This window comes from Triticum dicoccoides, chromosome 7A, assembly GCF_002162155.2.
Source record: "Triticum dicoccoides isolate Atlit2015 ecotype Zavitan chromosome 7A, WEW_v2.0, whole genome shotgun sequence".
NCBI classification, from domain to species: domain Eukaryota; kingdom Viridiplantae; phylum Streptophyta; class Magnoliopsida; order Poales; family Poaceae; genus Triticum; species Triticum dicoccoides.
Window position 1 is genome coordinate 79,445,108 of NC_041392.1, and position 20,393 is coordinate 79,465,500.

Consider the following 20,393-nt stretch of genomic DNA (forward strand, 5'->3'; position numbering starts at 1 on the left):
AAACAGTTTTTTTGGAGCATGATTTTGTTTTTTTTGCTGACACCTCCACAAATGTCATTTCATCACGAAAATTGGCACGCATGTAGAAAAAACATCAAAGTTTCTTGACAAAAAAATTCAGATTTTTTTGAATTTTTTTACTATTTTTTCAGATTTTACTGTTCATCCGGGATCACTGGTGCCCGGGATCAATTCCTCCGCGTCCAAAATTATAACCATATTCTAATATAGACCGTCTAGCGATGACTATAAGCACTAGAGCAAGTTGAAGGCGCATGTCGTCATTGCCCCTCCCATGTTAGAACCGGGCAATATTCGTTGTAGTAGACAATCGGGAAGTCGTCGTGCTATTGCCTCAAAATACCAGCGCACCCAAACAACAAACGTCGATGATGAAGATAAGAATGGATTGGAAGGATCCAAGTTGTAGACACATGAACGCAGACGAATGAAGACCAGATCCAAGCAATCAAGACAAACACCGATCGAATCCCGCAAGATCTGTCTGAGACACACCTCTACACGCCCTCCGACATCGCCCGAACAGAGGTTAGGCGGGAGAATCTTATTCCATCTTCAAGGAGATATCCCCGCCTTGTCTTGCTAAGCAGGACACAACACTAGTGCAAAAATGTCTAGCTGACGCAGGGCTCCAACCCCACCAATATGGCGCCAATGAAATATTTTACTGGTAACGCTGGCACAAACGTCAGCAATATTGTGAGTGTTGATGACGTGTCACGTGTATAACACCAGCAATATGCTCGTGTTAGCTATGGCGTTAAGTGTGTTCTAACGCTAGTAATTAGATTTTTCGCTAATAAAAAAATTATACCCAAAAATTTAAACCTAGTATATATATGCAACCATTTAAACTTACGTTCAGCTTCACAAAAGTTAGTATTTCTAGTGATAACTCCACAAACAGTACTAGACTAGCTAGTAGCAAAAATGATCAACTTCGATCACAGTATATCTCCAAACTACCTAAGCATGCATTACATCTCTCTCTGAAGAATTAACTTCATCTCACATAACTTGTTCCTATTACTCTGCCCCTCCTTTTTGTAATGGACTTTCACCATCTTCGGTTGCATCCTCTCGTCCTTCAGAAGCTATATGTCTATATTCAGCTCATCAATCTCGGCGACTAGTTTATCCTTTTGGTCGTTGAGTTTCAGTATCTTATCATAGAAATCCGCATTCTCATCGATAATCTGATCTCTCTCATTCCACAGGGAGCCATTAAACTCCCTGAGGGCCTTCACTGTATTCTCACGTGACGCGACACGTTCGCGGTTGAGTATGTACATGTCACATGGCTGTTGTTCGATGGGTGCTGGAGAAAGGTTTCGTACGTACTCCTAGCAAGTCAATTATTTGAAATCATCAATTATGATTTGTAATGCTCATGGATGTTTTATAATCTTATCTCATTGGTGCTCGCTTCGCCTTTGTCGACTTCGCCATACACCGTGAAGTTGTTCGAGGTACTCATGGCTGCAACTACAAAATAATAACAAGTGAGGATCGGATTATCTAACACATGGCATTATTTGTCCTATATAACAAATTTCTATAACAAATCATTGAACAACCTTTATTAGCATAGCATAACTGTTTTTTCAATTACACTAAAAATGTCAAGTATACTGACTTGGCATAGCATAATGGTTTTGTCAACTACACTAAGTTAATTGGCTACAATTATCCACATGTGTGTCAACTAAAAGTGCCAACAATGTGGCACTGACTTGGCAATGCACTAGAACAAACACATTTCTAAAAATGCACAGAGCAAACACATTTCATTGACAACATAAATTATCACAATAACATTATTGTAGTGCCCAGAAGAACACCACCACACATTTCTAAAATTATCTTGCACTGCCAAACAAATACATTGTAGTTTCTAATTCAATTTGGCCTACTCACTCTAATTCAATTTGACCTACTCACTCTAATTCAATTTTGCCTACCCATCATAATTCAATTTGGCCTAGTCAAATCACTGCAAAACTGAAACCTAGCGATGCAAATCAAATCGGGAGGGGATGAACTCACCGATGATTTTGTAGAATGCAAAAGAAGGTGGATGGGATGAACTCACCGATGATTTGTAGTCAATGTTGTGGAGGGGATGAAGGTGGAGGGGGTTGAACTCTAGCAATCAGTTGTTTCTGTCACCTCCATCGCTGAAACCCTAGTGATGCAAATCAAAACAAAATCAAATCGGACGTCCACGAGCGACAAGAGAGGGAGAGGGAGATTAGTTGTTACCTCACCACCGGAATCGGAGCGGCGACGTCGACAAATGAAAGGGGAACGAGAGAGAGGAACAGAGAGAACACGCGTGAGGCAGAGAGAGGGGGAGTGGGGTGAGGTGGCCATTGCCCCCTTGATTTTGACCCCCACGGTGTCTCCTAATATTTTTTGGGCTTGGCTCAATATGCCAAAAAAGTAAATTTAGCCCAAACATAAAAATTACGTACTTTAGTAAAAGAAATACGGTATTTCTACTTTACTAAAAACAAATAAAAGACTAAAAATAATAATAGTACTTTAATAAAATTCAGAACATTATTCTTAATTTAATAAAAATAACTAAAATACTAAATATAATTTTAAAAATGTCAGAATTTCCATTTAAAATAATATAAATTAAATTAAAAATACAATATAATATAAAAATGATCACCACCTACCAACAAATAAAAAGGAAAAAAGTTGAAGTCTCAAAATATACTATAATAATGTGGAGAAAGAAAGTTAAATTGTTTGAGAAACAAGTGCCGCCAACTCCTATATATAGGGAAAACTTAGTGCTGACATTGAAATTCAATGAACGCTAGCACTAGACTAATTACCTACGGCGTTAACACAAATTCAACGCCACCGCTTGCTGCCAACTGGTAAGTAAAGCTGGGCCATCAATTTGTGGCATGCTAGAAAAAAAATGTACGCCGGCACTATCCTTATAAAGCTGTTGTACCAAATAAGCCAACGCTCAGGGCTTCACTCAAGTCAAAGGTTTGGACTTCAGTGAAAGTTTTTCCCCCGTTGCTCGTCCTGAATCAATTTGTATCTTGCTTGCAAATGCTTCAGCTTTATTATTGGTGGCTCCTCGCTCAATGCGCATGATCTTTTGAATTTGTTTAGCGAGCAGTTTACTTCTTGGATTTGGAATTCCTTCAGCTTCACTTGTCACCACTCTCTTGATATTTACCTTGATCTTCCCCTGCCGTCCATGGAAGAATTTTTTTAAATGCCATTTTTACAACATATCCCCCTATTGGGCCTCCTGGTTTATAATTTCAAGAGTGATCTCTACTTTCTTTCTTACAAAATGAAGGAGGATCTTCCACCTCTCTTAGGTATTTGGTTAGATTAGCTTGAGACTAGAGCTCTACTGCTAGCCTGCTTATGTGCTTTGTTTCTATATAGCCCCTCATCTTTCTTTCTTTCTTTCTTTTTGATAAAGGGCATTTTTGTTAACTCAGAATGTAGCATCAAGCGGATAGAAAGCATGATGAGCAACACCCGGTCTCTGCATAATTAAGATGCACATAGCCAAGCCCCTCATCTTTTCTTATCGATGTAAATACTTACCCTATATATATTTCTCTTATTAATAGAATTTTATTGTTGAGATCTCCCCTACAGTTTCCATTCAAAAAATTACTTTATTTGTAAACAAATACTATAAGATGTTTTAGATCACTTTAGGGGGTACATGTTGAGCTTTGGTTCTAACTCCTTTGGCCATGGTCATCTCGATTGGTTAATGTTCGCTTCTATTGCTATTTTTCATAGCCTGCTATTTAAAACTTTGCTTGTGTCTGATGGCTGCATGGTCGTGTCCAAGGTATTACACATCAGATACATTTGCCATTAGAATATCAGCCTACAAATATTTATATCTCAAGGCATTGCATGTTACTCTATGTCATCTTCTTTCTGGTGCTACGAGTAATAGTGTAACAACCCAGAGTAATGACGAATTTAGATATGATTGTCATTTCTTTTTGCAGCATCATGATATCATTTTTACATCATCATGGTACCATATCATCATGTCATCGTGCTTTAACTTGAAATGAGGTTGAATTAAACCCTCAATATTAGTTAAATGCAAACCCTAATTAAAATGCAATTCAATAAGATGAATAGATTTGTAAACTATTTGAAATTGAGGGATGTCACATGGTGAACTCTCTTCAAAACCTATATTTAGCCTTCTAATATTATTAGGAAGCTACAATAATTATTCCATTAATTTTGGAATGACCCTCATTTCATTAAATCAAACCAAAACCTAATTTATTTTACTATTTAATTTAACAGGGGATAACTTGACCATCTTCCCTTTTGGTGAATTACACATAGCCTTCACTTGAAGCTTTCCTCATAGCCTTAATTTCAAGTTATTTGGAGTTGTTGTTTTTTTTTGTGGGGGGAATATGAAGTTGTTTTGACCCACCAAATAGATTAAACAGCAGCACACTTGGAACGTATTGGATCCCCATCTACACAATGGCCCCCAGTTCCTATCTCAAACAAATCATGTTTTTTTAAGATTATTAGGGAGGCACTCCATGGTTCCATTGGATTAATGAAAACACAACATGTAGCATTCCAAGGTTTAGAGAAAGCTAAAAGAAAGTAAAAGAAAATACAGTGTACAAGCAAACCTTACATCGCAATATAAATAGGCAGTTCTTAACCACAAAAGCAATTCCATTTAACCATACAAATCAGTACAGTCAGCAGGATTGCAGATCTGAAGTCCCTCCCATTTATTGGAGCAAGGAAATATTCAGGAATTTACTCTGTTTAGCTTCAGCAACTCCAAAGTGCAGCGACGGTTAGATCGCTAAAGAAATTTCGACACAATATTGAAGGACAGCGCTAATCTAATTGCTCCCTGATGAAAGGTCTTGTGTTGTTAATGTACAGCACCAATGGTTCTCTTTCAAACATCTCTGATCAAACTGCTGAAGCAGTAGTTGTCTCTGCAGGCAATGTACTAGAGCAAGAGCTACTAAACAACATGTCAGTGACTGCAATTGATCGGCTGGTTGCCCGAATCGGCGAATCCAGCAGGCCATGAAGTGAGGTAGTGTTTCAGTAAGGAAGCGCGGTTAGATTAGACAGAGGAGCTGCGCTGCTTGCCAACTCTAGGTTCTTTCGAATGCCTGCTGAAATGTTTTTATCGCAATATAAATAGGCAGCTGTTAACTACAAAAGCAAAGCCGATTTTCATTGGAGAGAAGTACATCAAAGCATATACAACCAAAACCAATCGCATGAAACCTCGTCCACAGTCGATGCATTCAGCATAAACGATGCGCAAGTGAATACATGCACTAGCTAATCAGGAAAGTATTCTACCATAACATTGCAAGTAGACACATATGCTCAAGTTTGATGAGCTACTATGACCATGCTAATGATACTATGAGCCTTACAATTCCGTACGGTTGGCAGGGTCGCAGATTTAGTCCCTCCTGTTTACCGGGGCAAGGAAATCTTCAGGAATCTACTCTGTTTACCTTCATCAATTCCAAAGGGCAGCGATAGCCCACCATGACAATACATAGAATTTGGTGTAGAAAGAGATAACCCGAGAAACTTCGAGACAATCTCTTCTAGATATTTGTGTTTGAAGTGTATGACCAATACTCCTTGACCAGCTCGCGAAAGAGAGATCCTTCAGTTTCCATGAGCTTTGTAGGTTTGTCAAACTCTACTACTTTCCCTGGAAGTGTTCATATATAGCTCATCAGTATGGGACATATCCACGATCAATTTGGCATCCTCACCCAAAGAAACATTACATTGCTTATAATTTGCCGGCAAGAGAAACATACCGTCACTCATTGCAAGTACCATATCGCAGTCCATAACTGTTGGTATACGGTGGGCAACTGTAATAACAGTGCAGTATTTGAATTCTGTCCGGATCGTCTTCTGAAGGAGAACATCTGTTGCATTGTCTATAGACGCTGTGGCTTCATCAAGAACTAAGATACGACACCTTCTCAGAAGTGCGCGTCCCAGGCAGAAGAGCTGCCTTTGGCCCATGCTCCAGTTTGACCCACTTTCCACAACTATTATGACAGGATCTTGATCAGTACTATGGATGAGATAATACCAAACATCATGCTACCACAAGGATATAGCTAATACGCATATGACTACTAACAATTTGACATATTTATTGGCACATGTATTTTCACACCTATTTTGAATTCTTGAAATGATTAGAGCTTTTCTGTTTACACACTATTAGTTTCAAAAGATGAACTCCAGAAACCAAAGTATAGATAAAGTGAAGTTTCCTACCATGTGAATCCAGTCCCTGTTCCTTCTCCTGGACAGCTTCAAGAAGTTGACATTTGGCAAGAACCTGCAAGCACAATAACAAATGGAGTAACCACTTCAGTTGGTGGGAGACTGGGAGGTCATCACCCACATCTGAGTTCTCCTCAACTCAAATTCGGGTGCCAATTTCTTCCATAAGTGAAAAGTTGTCTAGTTCCTCCAAGGGAATCTAGTTCTTATGAGAAAGGCAACTTGTCATTTGAGATTCCTCTAATTAAAATTTTTTTTCGAGATTGACGGGGGGGCCAAAAACCCCACCGCTTGTTATATTCCCACTCGAAAGTGACTTGGCAGTCAGTACAGATACAAGTAAGTGCACAAAGGCACAAAAAAAAATAACAGGGGAGGGCTTCAAGAGGAAGCCCAAAACTAGAAGAAAGAAAACAAAATGGAGGGGAAGGCTGGCAACAGAACCAAACCGAAACCCCTGGAGGCCGACATCTCAGGTAGCAAGCTCCACTGAGCAGCTTGTTCCACCACTGACAATGAACCACAACAAGGCCTAGGGAGAAAAAGACGGGCACCATAACAGCAACTCGCAATGGAACATCACTGGCACGAACGAAGGGCGTCGGATAGCCGAGTTCGTGCGGTGACACCGGTGTGCGCCGGCGAAGCCAAGAGACAACAAACCACCGAGACCGAAGGGCACGGCACCGGTGTACCGCCGCCGAGGTCGAAGAGCAGCGTGCCGCCGAGGCCACCCCAGGATGTCCACGCAAACGTCGTCCGGGCCACCATGAAGCACATCCCTGATAGAAAGGAGACACCGAAGTAGAAGCATATCGAGAAGCATCACTGGCGCGAACGAAGAGCGTCGAATAGCCGAGTTCGAGTGGCGGCACCGGTGTGCCGCCAGCGAAGCCGAGAAGGCAACACGCCACCGAGACCGAAGGGCACAGTACCGGTGTACTGCCGCCGAGGTCGAAGGGCAGCGCGTCGTCGAGGCCACCCCAGGATGTCCAAGCAAGCTCCACTCGAGTCGCCAAGGACAATGGCCAGCCAGGGATCGAAGCCGAGGTGGAGAGGAAGCAGCAAGAGGCGAGTCCACCCGAAGCAGAAGAAATCCAAGAAGATGCCCCCAAGGAGGAAACGGCGTAGAGACGTCGACACCATCCGACACGGGGAACCCCGGGTCCGAGATTTCTCTCGGGATCTGAGTGCTTGGGGGGGAGGGAAACAATGCCAAACTCGACGCCTTCAAGAAGGAAAAATGGCGGCTGCAGCCGTCATCGTCGATGAAGTTTTCACCCGGCAGTGCCTCCTCCACCTCGCAACCGGAGCAAGTCGGCCAACCACCGCCGTAGCCCAACAATCTAGGCAGCCATGAGCTGCGAAGCGGGCTACGGAGGGCCAAAGAAGCAGCAACACGCCGGGGCGCCGCACCCAACAAGGAGAGGCTGAGGTGCACCGCGGCCAGCGCGAGGCCGCAACGAGAGAGCACGGGGAGCCGGCCGACAAGGCCACCTGAACCCGCAGATCTGGTGCTGAAGCGCGACCACCAGGAAACCCGCGACGGCAGAGGGACGAGTGGCGGGGGTCGGGGGAGGGGTGGACGCAGCAAGGAGGGCGTGCCCGGCCGCCACGGCAAGCGGGCTGGGGAGCACCACAACCGGCTGGGGCCCAGATCCAAATGGGGCAGACGGGACCAGTGCAGCAGGAGGAGCCGCATCCGGAGGGAGACCCACCACACCAGCAGCGGGCGGGGAAGACACCGCCGGGGGAGGCCGCTCACGGCGCCGGTGGAAGCCGCTGGAGCCGCCAGGGGACAGATCTGGAGGAGTTGTGGAGGGAAAGGGCGTGGGGTGAAGCGGGATGGGGGGAGAACGGCCTCGCCGCCGCCATCCCTGGGTCCGGCGCGGCTTCGCCGGCCGGCCCTCCGGCGGCGGCGACGCGGGGGTGGCCGGGAGGAGGGGCGGCGGTCGGTGGCGGCTGGGGTTCCCCTCGAGTCGCCCGGTGTGGGCGACGCGAGGGTCGGGCCTCTCCAACTCTCGAATCTCCTCTAATTAAATTTATTCACCCCATTTTGTTAATGTGCTGAACTTTCTGAAATCGTTAGGTATATGTCAAATTAATCAAGCTGAATTGCCATAGTACTAAAAGAGGATGACCTCATGATTAAACATTGCATCAGCTTTCAGTGTCATACCTTGTCATCACAATCTTATCTTATCATTGCGTAAGATGAGGATAAACAACATAGTTAGCTGTGTAGAATCTTACCTCCCATATTTTTTCATCTGAGAATTGCCCAAGAGGATCTAGATTGTATCTTATTGTACCCTGAAAAAGTGTTGGATCTTGTGGAATGATACCCAAACGCGACCGCAGATCATGTAAGCCTATTGTACTGATATCCACAGAGTCTATAATTATTTTCCCTTCATCAGGTTCAACAAGGCGAAACAATGCACCAATTAACGTTGTCTTGCCACTTCCTGTTCGACCAACTATACCGATCTTATCTCCACCTTCGAAACTGCAAGTGATTCCATGTAGTACAAGGGGAGCATCTATCCTATACCTGATCTGTTAAATGAAAATCCATCACATACATTTGTTATAAGTGTTATTAGGTAGGATTTTATTTTACCTTGTAAGGTCTATGTGTACATATTTACATTGATTACCTTCAAATGCCTAATCTCCACATTGCCATTTTGGGGCCAATCTGGTAATGGTCGATTGTCTTCAATGACTTCTACTGCTTCACTTGGTATGTCCATGTATTGGCTCACCCGTTCCACCGAGATTATTTGATTCCCAAGGTTGCACTGGCTTTGAGTAAAGAAAACAAATGATGTATTTAGCGAAAGACCATAGGACAATGCCATTCCCACAAAACCTGTGCAAGTATGAAAGCAAGGAACTAATTAGTGCTACTATCTGTAATTGGACAAATTGAATGGTATCAAATACTTTATTTAGTTAACTCCGACACATAAGCATTAGGACTAGAATTGCTTCTTCATAACAAATAAAAACTTATTCATAAAATCATGTGGTGGCTTGAGAAATGTACGGACTTTTATGTTCATAATGTTTTGCCCAGCCGAGGGCGGTAAATATAATTTTCTTGCAATAATAAACATTACTACCTCGGAGTGTGACATTCTTGAAAGCATTCAATCAAACTTTTCACACTTTAGGCATCTTTCCTTTCCTCCTCCCCAAGAAGCTACTCCCAGGACACTAGGGTTTCTCCTTCTCCCGTCGTCACGGCCGCAGGTCCGTGTTGCCTCCGATGGCCTTTGGGCCGTGGAGGTGCGGAGAATCCCGACCCTGCGCCAGCGGGAGGGATCCCGCTCTCGTTCTTGTTTGGTTCAGCGTCTCGGTAGGGGCTGTGTGGCGGCGGCGATGTTCCCTAGTAGGAATAATATCTCCCATGTCTGATCCCCACCCTGATGTTGCGTCTACCACCATCATCGGAGGGCATGTGGATCTGTTAGGATCCAATCTTCGCATGTCTCTGGTCGTGTGTCTATATGTTTGATCTTTCCAATCTTCGCTTCTCTTTATCTGCGACGTTTGCTGTTCTGGTGCACTTGTCCTGTGGAGCTTTAACACCACGACTTCCCGACTGCTACTACAACAACGTTTGCCCGGCTCCGGAGAGGAAGGGGCAATGACGACGGCGTGCCTTCGCTCGCTTCAGTGCTTGTAGTCATCGCTAGGCGGTCTGCGGACCAGGTTGTAATCTTTGTTACTTCCGGTGTTCTCTATATTGCCATGACAGATAATGAATAGATTGAAAGTTTCTCCGGCAAAAAAAAGGTTTAAACTTTACTATTTTATATAATAAAAAGGTATTTGGGCTAGTAAGGTCAAAATACTATCATTGGATTTTTTATCAATATTATTTTCATAGTATGTAATGGTCAAATTAGTTTGTTGGAGACCCATGTCATGTCTGAAATGTTATCTATTCCGGTATGGAGGGAGTATCAAGTATATTCTCGTAGCAAAAGCTTATTTGAAGCAACGTGGTGCTCATATAATTGCTTACCAGGGCTAAAAGTTTCTTGAGGAAGAAGAGCCATGACAAAGGCAGAAGAAGAAAGAACTATGGCGCTCATTATTTCTATACGTTGAATCAACCATTCAGTTGCTGCAAAATTACAGAAATATGGGCTGGCATTCTTGTCAATAAGATCCAAATTTTTAGCAAAGAAACGATCTTCTCCCCCAAAGGCCCTTATCGTTATAGCCCCTGCAATCGATTCACCTAAGTGACTCGCAAGGGCGGACTTTGTAGTACCATTGATCCGCATTAATTCCTTGGCCGATGCTAGATAGTACCTCTGCATGACCAAACACAACAGGCTTCACTTATTAAAACTTTGAGTGCAAAACTGTGAAGTGCGAATGAAATCAAACAATCAAAGAAATGAGGATTAGCCATAAAGTAACAAAGTCACACCGATTACCTGCAACCTAATTGCCAAAACTATCATTGGCACGGATACAAACAGAACTTGCCATGTAACAACGGCCAATACCCCTAGATTGCTACATGCATTTAAGCTGGTACCAAGGCTAACCACTAATGCAAATGGAATATCGAGGTCAACGATACTCAAATCTGAAGAGACCTGCATTAGAAGAAAAAGGGAACAAGTTAATCCCTCATGAGAAAATCTCTGTAACTTGTTGTATCACCATTCCTCTAAGAACTCTTACCCGGCTAAGAACCCTTCCTAGAGGTGTAGAATCAAAAAAGGACATTGGTGCACGGAACAATGAATTGAGTAGCTGGGAAAATAAGGATCTTGATGACTGGACCCCAAGAACAACGACTGTTAAAGATCTTGATAGCAAGAAGATCATTGTGCAAGCTCCGATAATAATGTACACAGAAATTAACTTCAGTGTGCTAACATGAGGATTTTGGACATTAGCAGCCATCCATGAATTCTGTAATATCTGCCCAGCTACAAAAATTATGTGAGAAATCATACACAAGAAGAAATACAGGAAGCCTTTCTTCTGGCGCAGGTAAAGCATATAAGACTTGAAAACTGCATCCCCTGTTTCTCTTTCCTCTTTCTTGATCAGTTGATCTGCTGGTGATGGTTTCATAGACTCTGTATATCTACTTCCATGAATACCATCTGTCTCCTTTATTGATGCTTCCTTAGATCTTTGATGGGGTATGTTGTTCTTATGATGTGAAACACCCATAGTATCTTTATGGGCATTTACAAGGTCTTTAAACTCTTCACAATCTGCCAATAGATCTTGATAAGGTGCAGACCGAATAACCTCTCCATCTGACATCAACTGCCAAGAATCATTTAGATGACATCAACAAATAAATAAAGCTAATTACAGATAAATATCATCATATGGTGACTTTTTTGAAGTGCGGAGAGATACCAAAATGGAGTCAAATACAGGTAGAAAATCCACTTGGTGAGTCACCAAAAGAACGGTCTTGTCTGATAGAGCACTCATGACATATTCCTGTTACAAAGAGCTTTGTAAAACAGTTCATGATCTTATAGTAATACAATATGTATCTGCTGGTATGATTCTTACATTGAAGAGACTTGTGGCTGTATGGGCATCAACAGCACTGAAAGGATCATCAAGAAGATAGATGTCTGCATTTTGGTATAGTGCACGAGCAAGCTGGACGCGCTGCTTCTGACCACCACTAAGATTTACTCCTCTCTCCCCAATTTGAGTACAATCTCCATATGGCAACATTTCAAGGTCCTTGACCAACGAGCACCTCACGAGTGTGTTGTGGTATCTTTGCCTGTCCATCGACGATCCAAAGAGAATATTATCTTGCACACTTCCTGTTTGGATCCATGCATTCTGAGAAATATATGCTATTTTCCCACAGACTTCGATCTGAAATGTTTATCCGAAGATAAATAATTGTATATTAAGTTGTTAGGAAAAAAATGAATTGATGAACATACTACATGTTGACAAATATTGTCAACCATAATTTTCACAACAACTTTGCAAACCGAACTTGACACTGTTGTCAACAGGCTATGTTTATCTTAAACATGTATAAATGTCTAAATTCCGAGTATGGCAGCTATTTCAATAGAAAATGAAGTTAGTAAGAAAAAACATACCGCGCCTTCAGTTTTGGGGACCTCTCCGAGTACAGCAGCCAAAAGTGTCGACTTTCCTGATCCTACCTCTCCACAAATTGCGACCTTTTCTCCAGCTTTGACTGCCAGATTTATATTCTTTAGAGTTGGTTTTGATGTATTCTCATCCCACGAGAAGCTACAGGAATTCATCGCTATAGGGTAATCAATGGCACCATAATATTTCTTCCTAACATGCTCGTTTAGCTCAGGTGCATCAAGGAACTTTGATATCCGAGTGAAAGCAACCTTAGCTTGTATCACAACTGCAATAACATCGGGTATCGTCCTAACTGGGTCTTGCACGAGACGTAGAGTTGCCACAAAGGTGAATACATTGCTAGCATCAAGAGGGATTTTCAAAAGATAGCATGTTACAAAGGTTGCCACAGAAACCAAAGCAGGAGAAGCCCAGAACAAGAAACTGTTGTATGCCCTCCAAAGCTGGAATGCTGACAACCACTTGTACTCAACTTCCCTCAACCCCTCGATGACCTTCTTGAAGTGGCCTTCCCATGCATAAAGTTTCAAGACCTTCATATGAACTAGTGACTCGGACATGGCTTTCAATCTCACATCTTGTGCTTCCATAAGTTTGCTCTGAAATTTGTGTTGGAATCTGGCCAGTGGAGCATTGCAGAGTACGGTGAGAATGATGACAACCAATGATGAAATCATTGCAGCACCAACCGCATTATATAGAATTGCCAGAGCAATGCAAAGCTGAACACTTGTTGTCCATGTTTGATGGAACCAGTATGGGAATTCCCCAATCCGATAGGCATCGACGGTCACATAGTTTATAATTTGTCCAGAGGAGTGCTTCATTTTTGCTGCATTTGATAGCCTCTGCTGTTTCTTATAAATAGCTGCTGACAGGAGTGACCTCACCTGCAGTCCTAATCTCCGAGTGCGGAAATACCACTGTCTCTCCGACAATGATTCACAGCATTTGCAGACGAACAATAATGCAGCCAGCGCATAGCCTTCGTATTTAAAGGTCCCTTTCCCAAGTGATACATTGATGAATGCCTTGAGAATTATTGGGCCTGTAGATAAGGTGAGAACCTTGAGCAAAGCAAAGAAACCCGAGAGCACGATGGCACGCTTGTGACAAGAAACAATAGTCCAGAAGAATGATGGTGTGGCCTGTGACGGCGACTGCTTCCTGCAATTCAGCTTCTCCATGAGCATCGAGTACTGATTTTGCGCCCGATCTGCGGCGCCCAAAAGAAGCATGTCTTTGTCCTCAAGGGGATTCTCATAGCCCATCTTCATCAGAGGATTCAACCACCAAAACGACATCTCGCTGAAAAAACCAGCAGTAGCAAAGGGAGTGACCTGATGAGTCTCAGAATCAGCTGCCTCACCGTCTGTGTCCGTGTTGAGGGGCTTGTATAAACCATTTCCAATTCCTCCATACCCCTCTTCGTCATGGCTGTGCCGAATGCCATAAATAAGCACGAGAACTGCACCTGGTAAGTACAGAACATCCAAACAGCCCTTGACAGTGATCATCTTCTCTGCAACAATAACAACAACTGAAGAAGAACAAATGAATGCTGCATAGACGGTCAGCAAGACCGGCCAAGACCTGACGAATGCCGCTCCAAGAAACCGAGGTCTGATGCTGAAAGCCAAGCTGGCAAGGACCAGATTCAGTCCTTGAGATAATGTTACAAGCCACCAATGTGGAAGGTAAACAACGGAAGCATCCTGACTGAAGTTACTCCCCAGCATCCAGAGTCCTAGCCCAAGATAAACGAAGCCCAAGCAGCCGGTGAACACCACGGCAGACAGGTGCAGCGGCGAGCCGAGACCGAGCATGACGAGCTGCCGTGCAGATGCTCTGCTCTGCGGAATTTTCACAAGCAGCTGGAGTGCGAGCAGAAACCCGAGCAGCGCGGTGATGCCGGTCGCCGCCAGATGGTTGGTGCAGGTGGAGGAGTCGAACATCTGCTTCAGAACGCATGAGGCCACGTCTTGGCCGGAGCATATCGGGCTCCCACACAAGCTCGTCACCCAGGAAGAACCTGAAGTGTGGTTACAGAGTATTGGAGTCAGACAGATGGCGTTCCCAGATTCCAGCTGGTTGCCGAAAATGATGCAGCGTGAGGAAGTCGAGGAGAGAGTTTACTTGTGAGGGAACCCATCCCCATCTGGTGGTGATTCGAGGAGGATCAGCAGCCCCTGCGCCAATCGTGGAGATGAAACAGGTTAGGACAGAAGAAGAGAGTACTCTGTTTCATGGAGGAACAGACAGACAAAGAAGAGAAGACGAGCAGCATCGCGGAGTCCAAACCCGATGAAATTGTTCAAGGGGAAATCCCAGTGCTCGCTGGGAACAAAAGGTGTCGGAAATCCAAAGGGGAAGATCGTCAATCGGCATTCGGCAGGGAAAGCAACAAATCTCCGCCGGGTTATGTTTGAAAGAGCTAAGCAAGCAATGGTGGTGCAAAGTGTTGACCTCTCTAGCAGACGGCTGCTCGGTGGTCAGCAGTGCCGCGCGCGCCCACCTCCTGACCTCCGCCCGCTCTGCGGGCGCGATCTTGACGATGCAAGAAGTTGCGCGCAGCTCTCTCAACGTCATGTGTGCTGTTTCGCTACGGGGACGACCGAAACAGTAGGAGTTGGGCGCGCTCTGTAGTGTGGACATGCGTGGGCAGTCCCATTGAAACTCTTTGTCAGTACTATTTTCTTTTAAAGAACCCGACTCTTTTTTTTTGCGATGAAAAGAACCTGGCTCTAGTGCAAGAGCGACCAGTCCACAGACACAAATGCGGGAGATAGCCATCCAACCATAGTTACATACATTTTCACAATAACTCAAATTAACCGGATGAAATTCAATCAAATTGGACGAATTTTCATAAAAACACGACGGATTTCGTTGAGAGTAGGATAATTTGTACTCCCTCCGTCCCCAAAATTCTTGTCTTACATTTCTCTAAATACGGATATATCATGTCACGTTTTAGTATTAGGTATATCCGTATCTAGACAAACCTAAGACAAGAATTTTGAGATGGGAGTACATAAAACCGGACAATTCGTCCGGTGAACCAAAAACACAAAACTAAAACCACAAATTATCTTATACCTCATGGTGGCCTCGTGGGTCATGTCGGGTTGGCCGGGGCTCCTCCTTCGTCATCGTTCCCCGACCCGACGTCGGAGTCGTCACTGTCGGGCTTGGGGTGGCAGAAGGTGGAGACGTCATGGCATGGCTTCCCGGCGGCCGCATCACGCTCGCGGATGATCCTCTCCGCCTCCTCCTGTCGTCTATAGTGCGGTCACAGCCACCGAGGACGTGGGCTGGGGAAGAGGTCGACGGCGTCAATCTCGACGAGAGACCATTTCCTCGTCCAGGGCCTAGGCGAAAGAGTTCGAAGACCTCCAGTGGCGGGCGGCGGTCGCCCCCAACCTCGCCATCAAGGAGAAGGACGAGGAGTGGCGCTACATCCACGAGGAGCAAAAGGCAAAGTACATCGACCTCTGCAGCTCATGTGCTGCTCCTAGCCGGCGTACTCTTGCGTCGTCATGGCGCTCCGAGACGATGTCGAGAAGCCGTCGCTGTGAAGGTAGTGCAGAATGCGCACACACGCCTTAGACTGGGGCGGCGGCGAGCGACGCTCTTCCTTCACGACGCGTCGGGACGGCGGCGAGCGACGCTCCTCCTTGGCGCAGACAAACGGATACCAAGGGAGAACGTACCTTCTCCGTATTCTCATTGCGTGTGGGGGAACAAGAAGTTGATTGTCCTGATATTTTTGGTCACACGTGCTCCTGCTTTCTTTTAGTACGACACAAGTTGAAATCTGCCCTCCATCCATCAATTCCTTCGGTTGGAGCGTATATATATTTGAATATCAAGCGTGGATCGCGAGGACGCTATAGAATTCCCTCTGACCGTCTCTGATTATCTCGGCCTCTCTTTGATGCGTCATGGCCTTTTTTCTTTCCCCAGCTGCCCGTTTGGCCCCTAGCTAGCTAGTCAACAAGTTTCGCAAGTCTTTCTCTCTTACCTGCCCAGCGGATGAAACTTCTCTGCATCTTACTTAGGTGCCATGCTACGAACAAACGCCATGCTACCAACTCTACCAACCAAAATGGGACCTCCAAGGAGAATATGCTCAGTTGGTCTTCCAATAATTCTCTGATCACTCGTTCAGAAATCCAATCCCTTCGGGAACGTGAATCTCACATGAAATATGCAGGAAATTCGTACAGGAGGATGGGTATGGGTTGAACCTATACGAACTGCGGCCTGTACTGCGCGATGTGTTAGACAACTTATCCGTTTATGGGTTCGCGGAGTAGAAGCATCGAGCGTAATAATCGTATAATAATAATAATAATAATAATAATAATAATAATAATAGATACAGTATACCAATGTTTGATCATTTTGATCATCAACGAGGAAATCTTATTGGTTCCACATCAGTTAGGCCATGCGCAATAGCATGTGGTCACAGTCACACAAGCTCAACGGTCGTGCACTTTCCACGGTAGGTGGTAACTTTTTTTTTTGCGAGGAGGTAGCTGGTAACATTACATGGGTTGTTTGGTTCCTAACCATACTTTATCACATTTTGTCACCTCGAGTTAAGCAGGTTTGGTCAAACTAGTTTGGTATTTGGTTCTATCAACGCACAATGCAAAACTCTTTTTCTGAAAAATAATCTCCATATGTTGCACATATAAAATGTGTGACAAGATTTTCTAAGAAAAGTCAAAGCGTGGCTAAATTTTTTAAACACATAAAGTAAGGCAAATGTGATGGAAACTGTGTGATAAACTATGAAAAAGTTAGTCACCAACTAAACTGGCCCACTACGCTAGTGAGAAAAGTCAAAAAAAACTGACAATCTATATCGTGTACATTCGCATAAGTGTGGCAGCTCCCGGGAGGTATCAAAAAATTTGTTAGCCGGTATCTGATGTGCCGGTGCTTGTGGTGCATTCAATCTCGGATGCATTTTCTAAAATACTTTAAAAAAATAGCACGTTGACACGTCTACGTTATCACAAAATTCAAAATGTAAATTAGATATTAAAATGACAAATCCGACAGTGAATAGCATATAATATAAGTTTGGCTGAAGATTTGCCCATTGCCTCTATCGGTTACAAAATTTTCTTTTTTTGTATTTCAAGCAATGCTTTAAATTTTGATTTGAATTTTTGTGACAGCATATATTGATAATGTGCTGACGTCCTAAATATATTTTTTATATTTCCCTAACGTTTTAATTTATTTTTTGAGGCAACCCTAACGTTTTAAATGGTGCAACGGAAGTTGGGTGCATCTAGTGGAGCAGGTATCGCGCGGGCCGGTGCTAAGGGCATCTCCAGCCGTTGGCCCCCCAGGAGGGGCAAAAAATCGCCCCCTGGGGGCGCGCCGGCGCTAAACTGCGCACTAGGGGCGTGATGCCCCCCCAGTCGCGGCGCCCACATTTTTTAAAAAAAATTCAAATACGGCGCAAACACGACTGAAATTTAACGCAAACATCGGCGAGTTCGTTCAAACTTAAACATATTTTACAAAAAAAGAAAAAAACTTCCGCGGGCTACCCCCGCCGTCTCCCTCGCCGCCCGCCTCGCCGCCCGCCCACGCGGTTTACATGCCGAGGAGGCTGTAGAACCGCGTGTAGTCACCGTCGTCGTCGTCGTCGTCGCCGCCCCCGCCTGCGCCTCTGCCGTCCCTGCTGCATCCCTCCCCCGGTTGGCGCGGCGGGTTGGACGGTCCGGGGGCGTCGTCGTCGTCGTCGTCGCTGTCGAGGACCACGACGCCGTGCTCGTCCTCGCGCCCACGCTTGCGGGCGGCGATCTCCTCCAGGGCCCGGCGCTGCCGGACCATCTCAACGCGGAGGTAGTCGTCCCGCGCCCACCGCAGGGCGTCCTCGTCGGAGAAGCCACACCGGGCTATCTCCTCGTACTCCACGGGGAGGCCGGGCTCCGGCTTGGGCTCGACGAGGACGAAGTGGCCGGTGGGTGGGGAGGCGTTGACGCCGCCCGTACGCGTGGCCGCCGTGTGTACGCGTGGCGGGCGAGGGAGGGCGAGGGACGCGCGTCGTCCGGCCTTCACTGCGCCGCCCGTGAGGCATCAATGGCGCAGGCTGACCGGCGCGGCAGCGCGGCAGCTTTGGCATTGATTCACCACGGGAAACGAGGCGATGAGGACGACGAAGGGGCGAGAAGAGAGCCGTGTCGCTGACGCGGCGGGCCCGCAGCTTTTTCACGCCAAAAAAGTTCGCCCGGCGCCCCCAGGCGCCCCCCAGCGTGCCGGGTTCGGCCTGGGTCCGCCGGTGCTGTTTTCGGCCCAGGCCGGCGAAAATCGGGCTCCTGGGGGCGCGACTGGGCCGATTTTTCGGCGCCGGCGCAAAAAAAATGCCTGGGGAGGCCTTCCTGGGGGCGCGGCTGGAGATGCCCTAACATATCGGGCCGCTAGTGCAAAACAACGGTATGAGCCTATTTCAGTGGAAAAACTCGTATTTTTATTTTATTCATCACAACGACAAAAATCCAAGGAGAACTTCTCATCAATCCATCAGCTGTCAAGGTAGGACTAAAAACACAAAAATACAAAAATTCCTCTAGACCAGGTCCGTAGACCACTTAGCGACGAGTACAAGCATTGGAGTGAGCCGAAGGCATGCCACCGTCATCGGAGCCGGTCAAACCTTGTTGCAGTAGACAGTTAGGAAGTCGCCATGCTAAGGCCCCATACGACCAGCGCACCAGAACATCAACCATCGCTGATGAAGAAAGCGTAGATTAGAAGGATCCAACCCGTAGACACTCGAACACAGACGGACGAAGACCGGATCCACGTGGGTCCACCGAAGACCAACGTCGGCCGAATCCCATGAGATCCACCAGAGACAAATCTCTACACGTTGTCGAGCGATGCTAGAAACATCATCGGAACGGGGGCTAGCCGGGGAGACATTTATTCCATCTACATAGAGCAACCGCCATCTCGCATCTCTGAGCAGGACACAAACCTAACAAAATTTAAAAAAACATTAGAAAATGAAGCCCTCCCGGCGGCAAGGGTTAGGATCCACCACGCCTTCATGGCCCTAAGATCACAGGAGACGATGTAGACCAATGGTGGCACCGACGGGAGGCGCAAGAAACCCTAGCACGCTGGGTGCTGGTAAGAGCGGACGCCATAGTACGGGAGGCACGCGAAGATTTGAGACCACCCTACCGTGGTTGCTAACTGGCAAGGTACATCATCACAATAATATTCATACAAGTATATTGTAGAAAATGGAACCTTTATTGGAGATAGTTTAGAAAACTATGCATGTAATTTACCTTCTAAGGCCAACTCCACCGCACGACCCCATTTTGTCCGGCCCTGTCAGTTTGGGGTAAAACGGACAAACCCCACGACCCAGCGTGCGATGATTCAGACCCATCTTGTCCGTTTTGTGTCCGTCTAACCCTATCTCTAGACCAAAGTTGGGCTGGATTTGCGTCCAAAGCGGACAGAACCGGACGCGTTCTACGTCCTCTCCGTCCGCGTCGGTCCGGGTGACCCCACCTGTCACCCACACACCCACCTCCCACCACTCTCTATCTTCCTTTTTCTCTGTCCCCATCAACTCCCCATGCACTTTTGGAGCGCACGACGCTGTGCCGGCCATCGGCTCTTTGCGGGCGCGTGTGCAGGCGGCAGCGGGGCAGCGCGGGTGCGGTCGAGGTGGCGAGCTTCGAGGCGCCGCGGGTCTCCACCCGTGGCTCGTGCCGGAGCTGGCGTGCGGTGTCTGGCGCCCGAGGCGCGGGCGGCAGAGCACGGGCGTGGCGGCCGAGCGCGCGGGGCGGCCAAGCGCGCGGCGGGGCGCGGGGCGGCCAAGCGCGCGGCGGGGCACGCAGCAG

The 20,393-nt window shown here is 46.1% G+C and overlaps 1 protein-coding gene across 2 annotated transcripts; it reads right to left on the reverse strand.

The window, feature by feature from the left end:
* Positions 1-5,200: 5,200 nt before the first annotated feature.
* Positions 5,201-15,129, reverse strand: LOC119331626 (ABC transporter C family member 10-like). 2 transcript variants are annotated; one of them, XM_037604790.1, is made up of 13 exons: positions 14,968-15,129; positions 14,638-14,690; positions 12,483-14,533; positions 11,926-12,246; positions 11,764-11,850; positions 11,068-11,667; positions 10,815-10,979; positions 10,394-10,688; positions 9,018-9,232; positions 8,611-8,916; positions 6,349-6,412; positions 5,874-6,113; positions 5,201-5,761 (listed from the first exon to the last, which is right to left on the reverse strand). In XM_037604790.1, the coding sequence occupies exons 2-13, from the start codon at positions 14,657-14,659 to the stop codon at positions 5,652-5,654; spliced, it is 4,476 nt and encodes a 1,491-aa protein (XP_037460687.1). In that variant the 5' UTR covers positions 14,660-14,690; positions 14,968-15,129; the 3' UTR covers positions 5,201-5,651. The 2 variants fall into 2 exon arrangements, with proteins under 2 accessions (XP_037460687.1, XP_037460688.1); XM_037604791.1 differs by having other exon boundaries at positions 14,803-15,129.
* Positions 15,130-20,393: the final 5,264 nt, after the last annotated feature.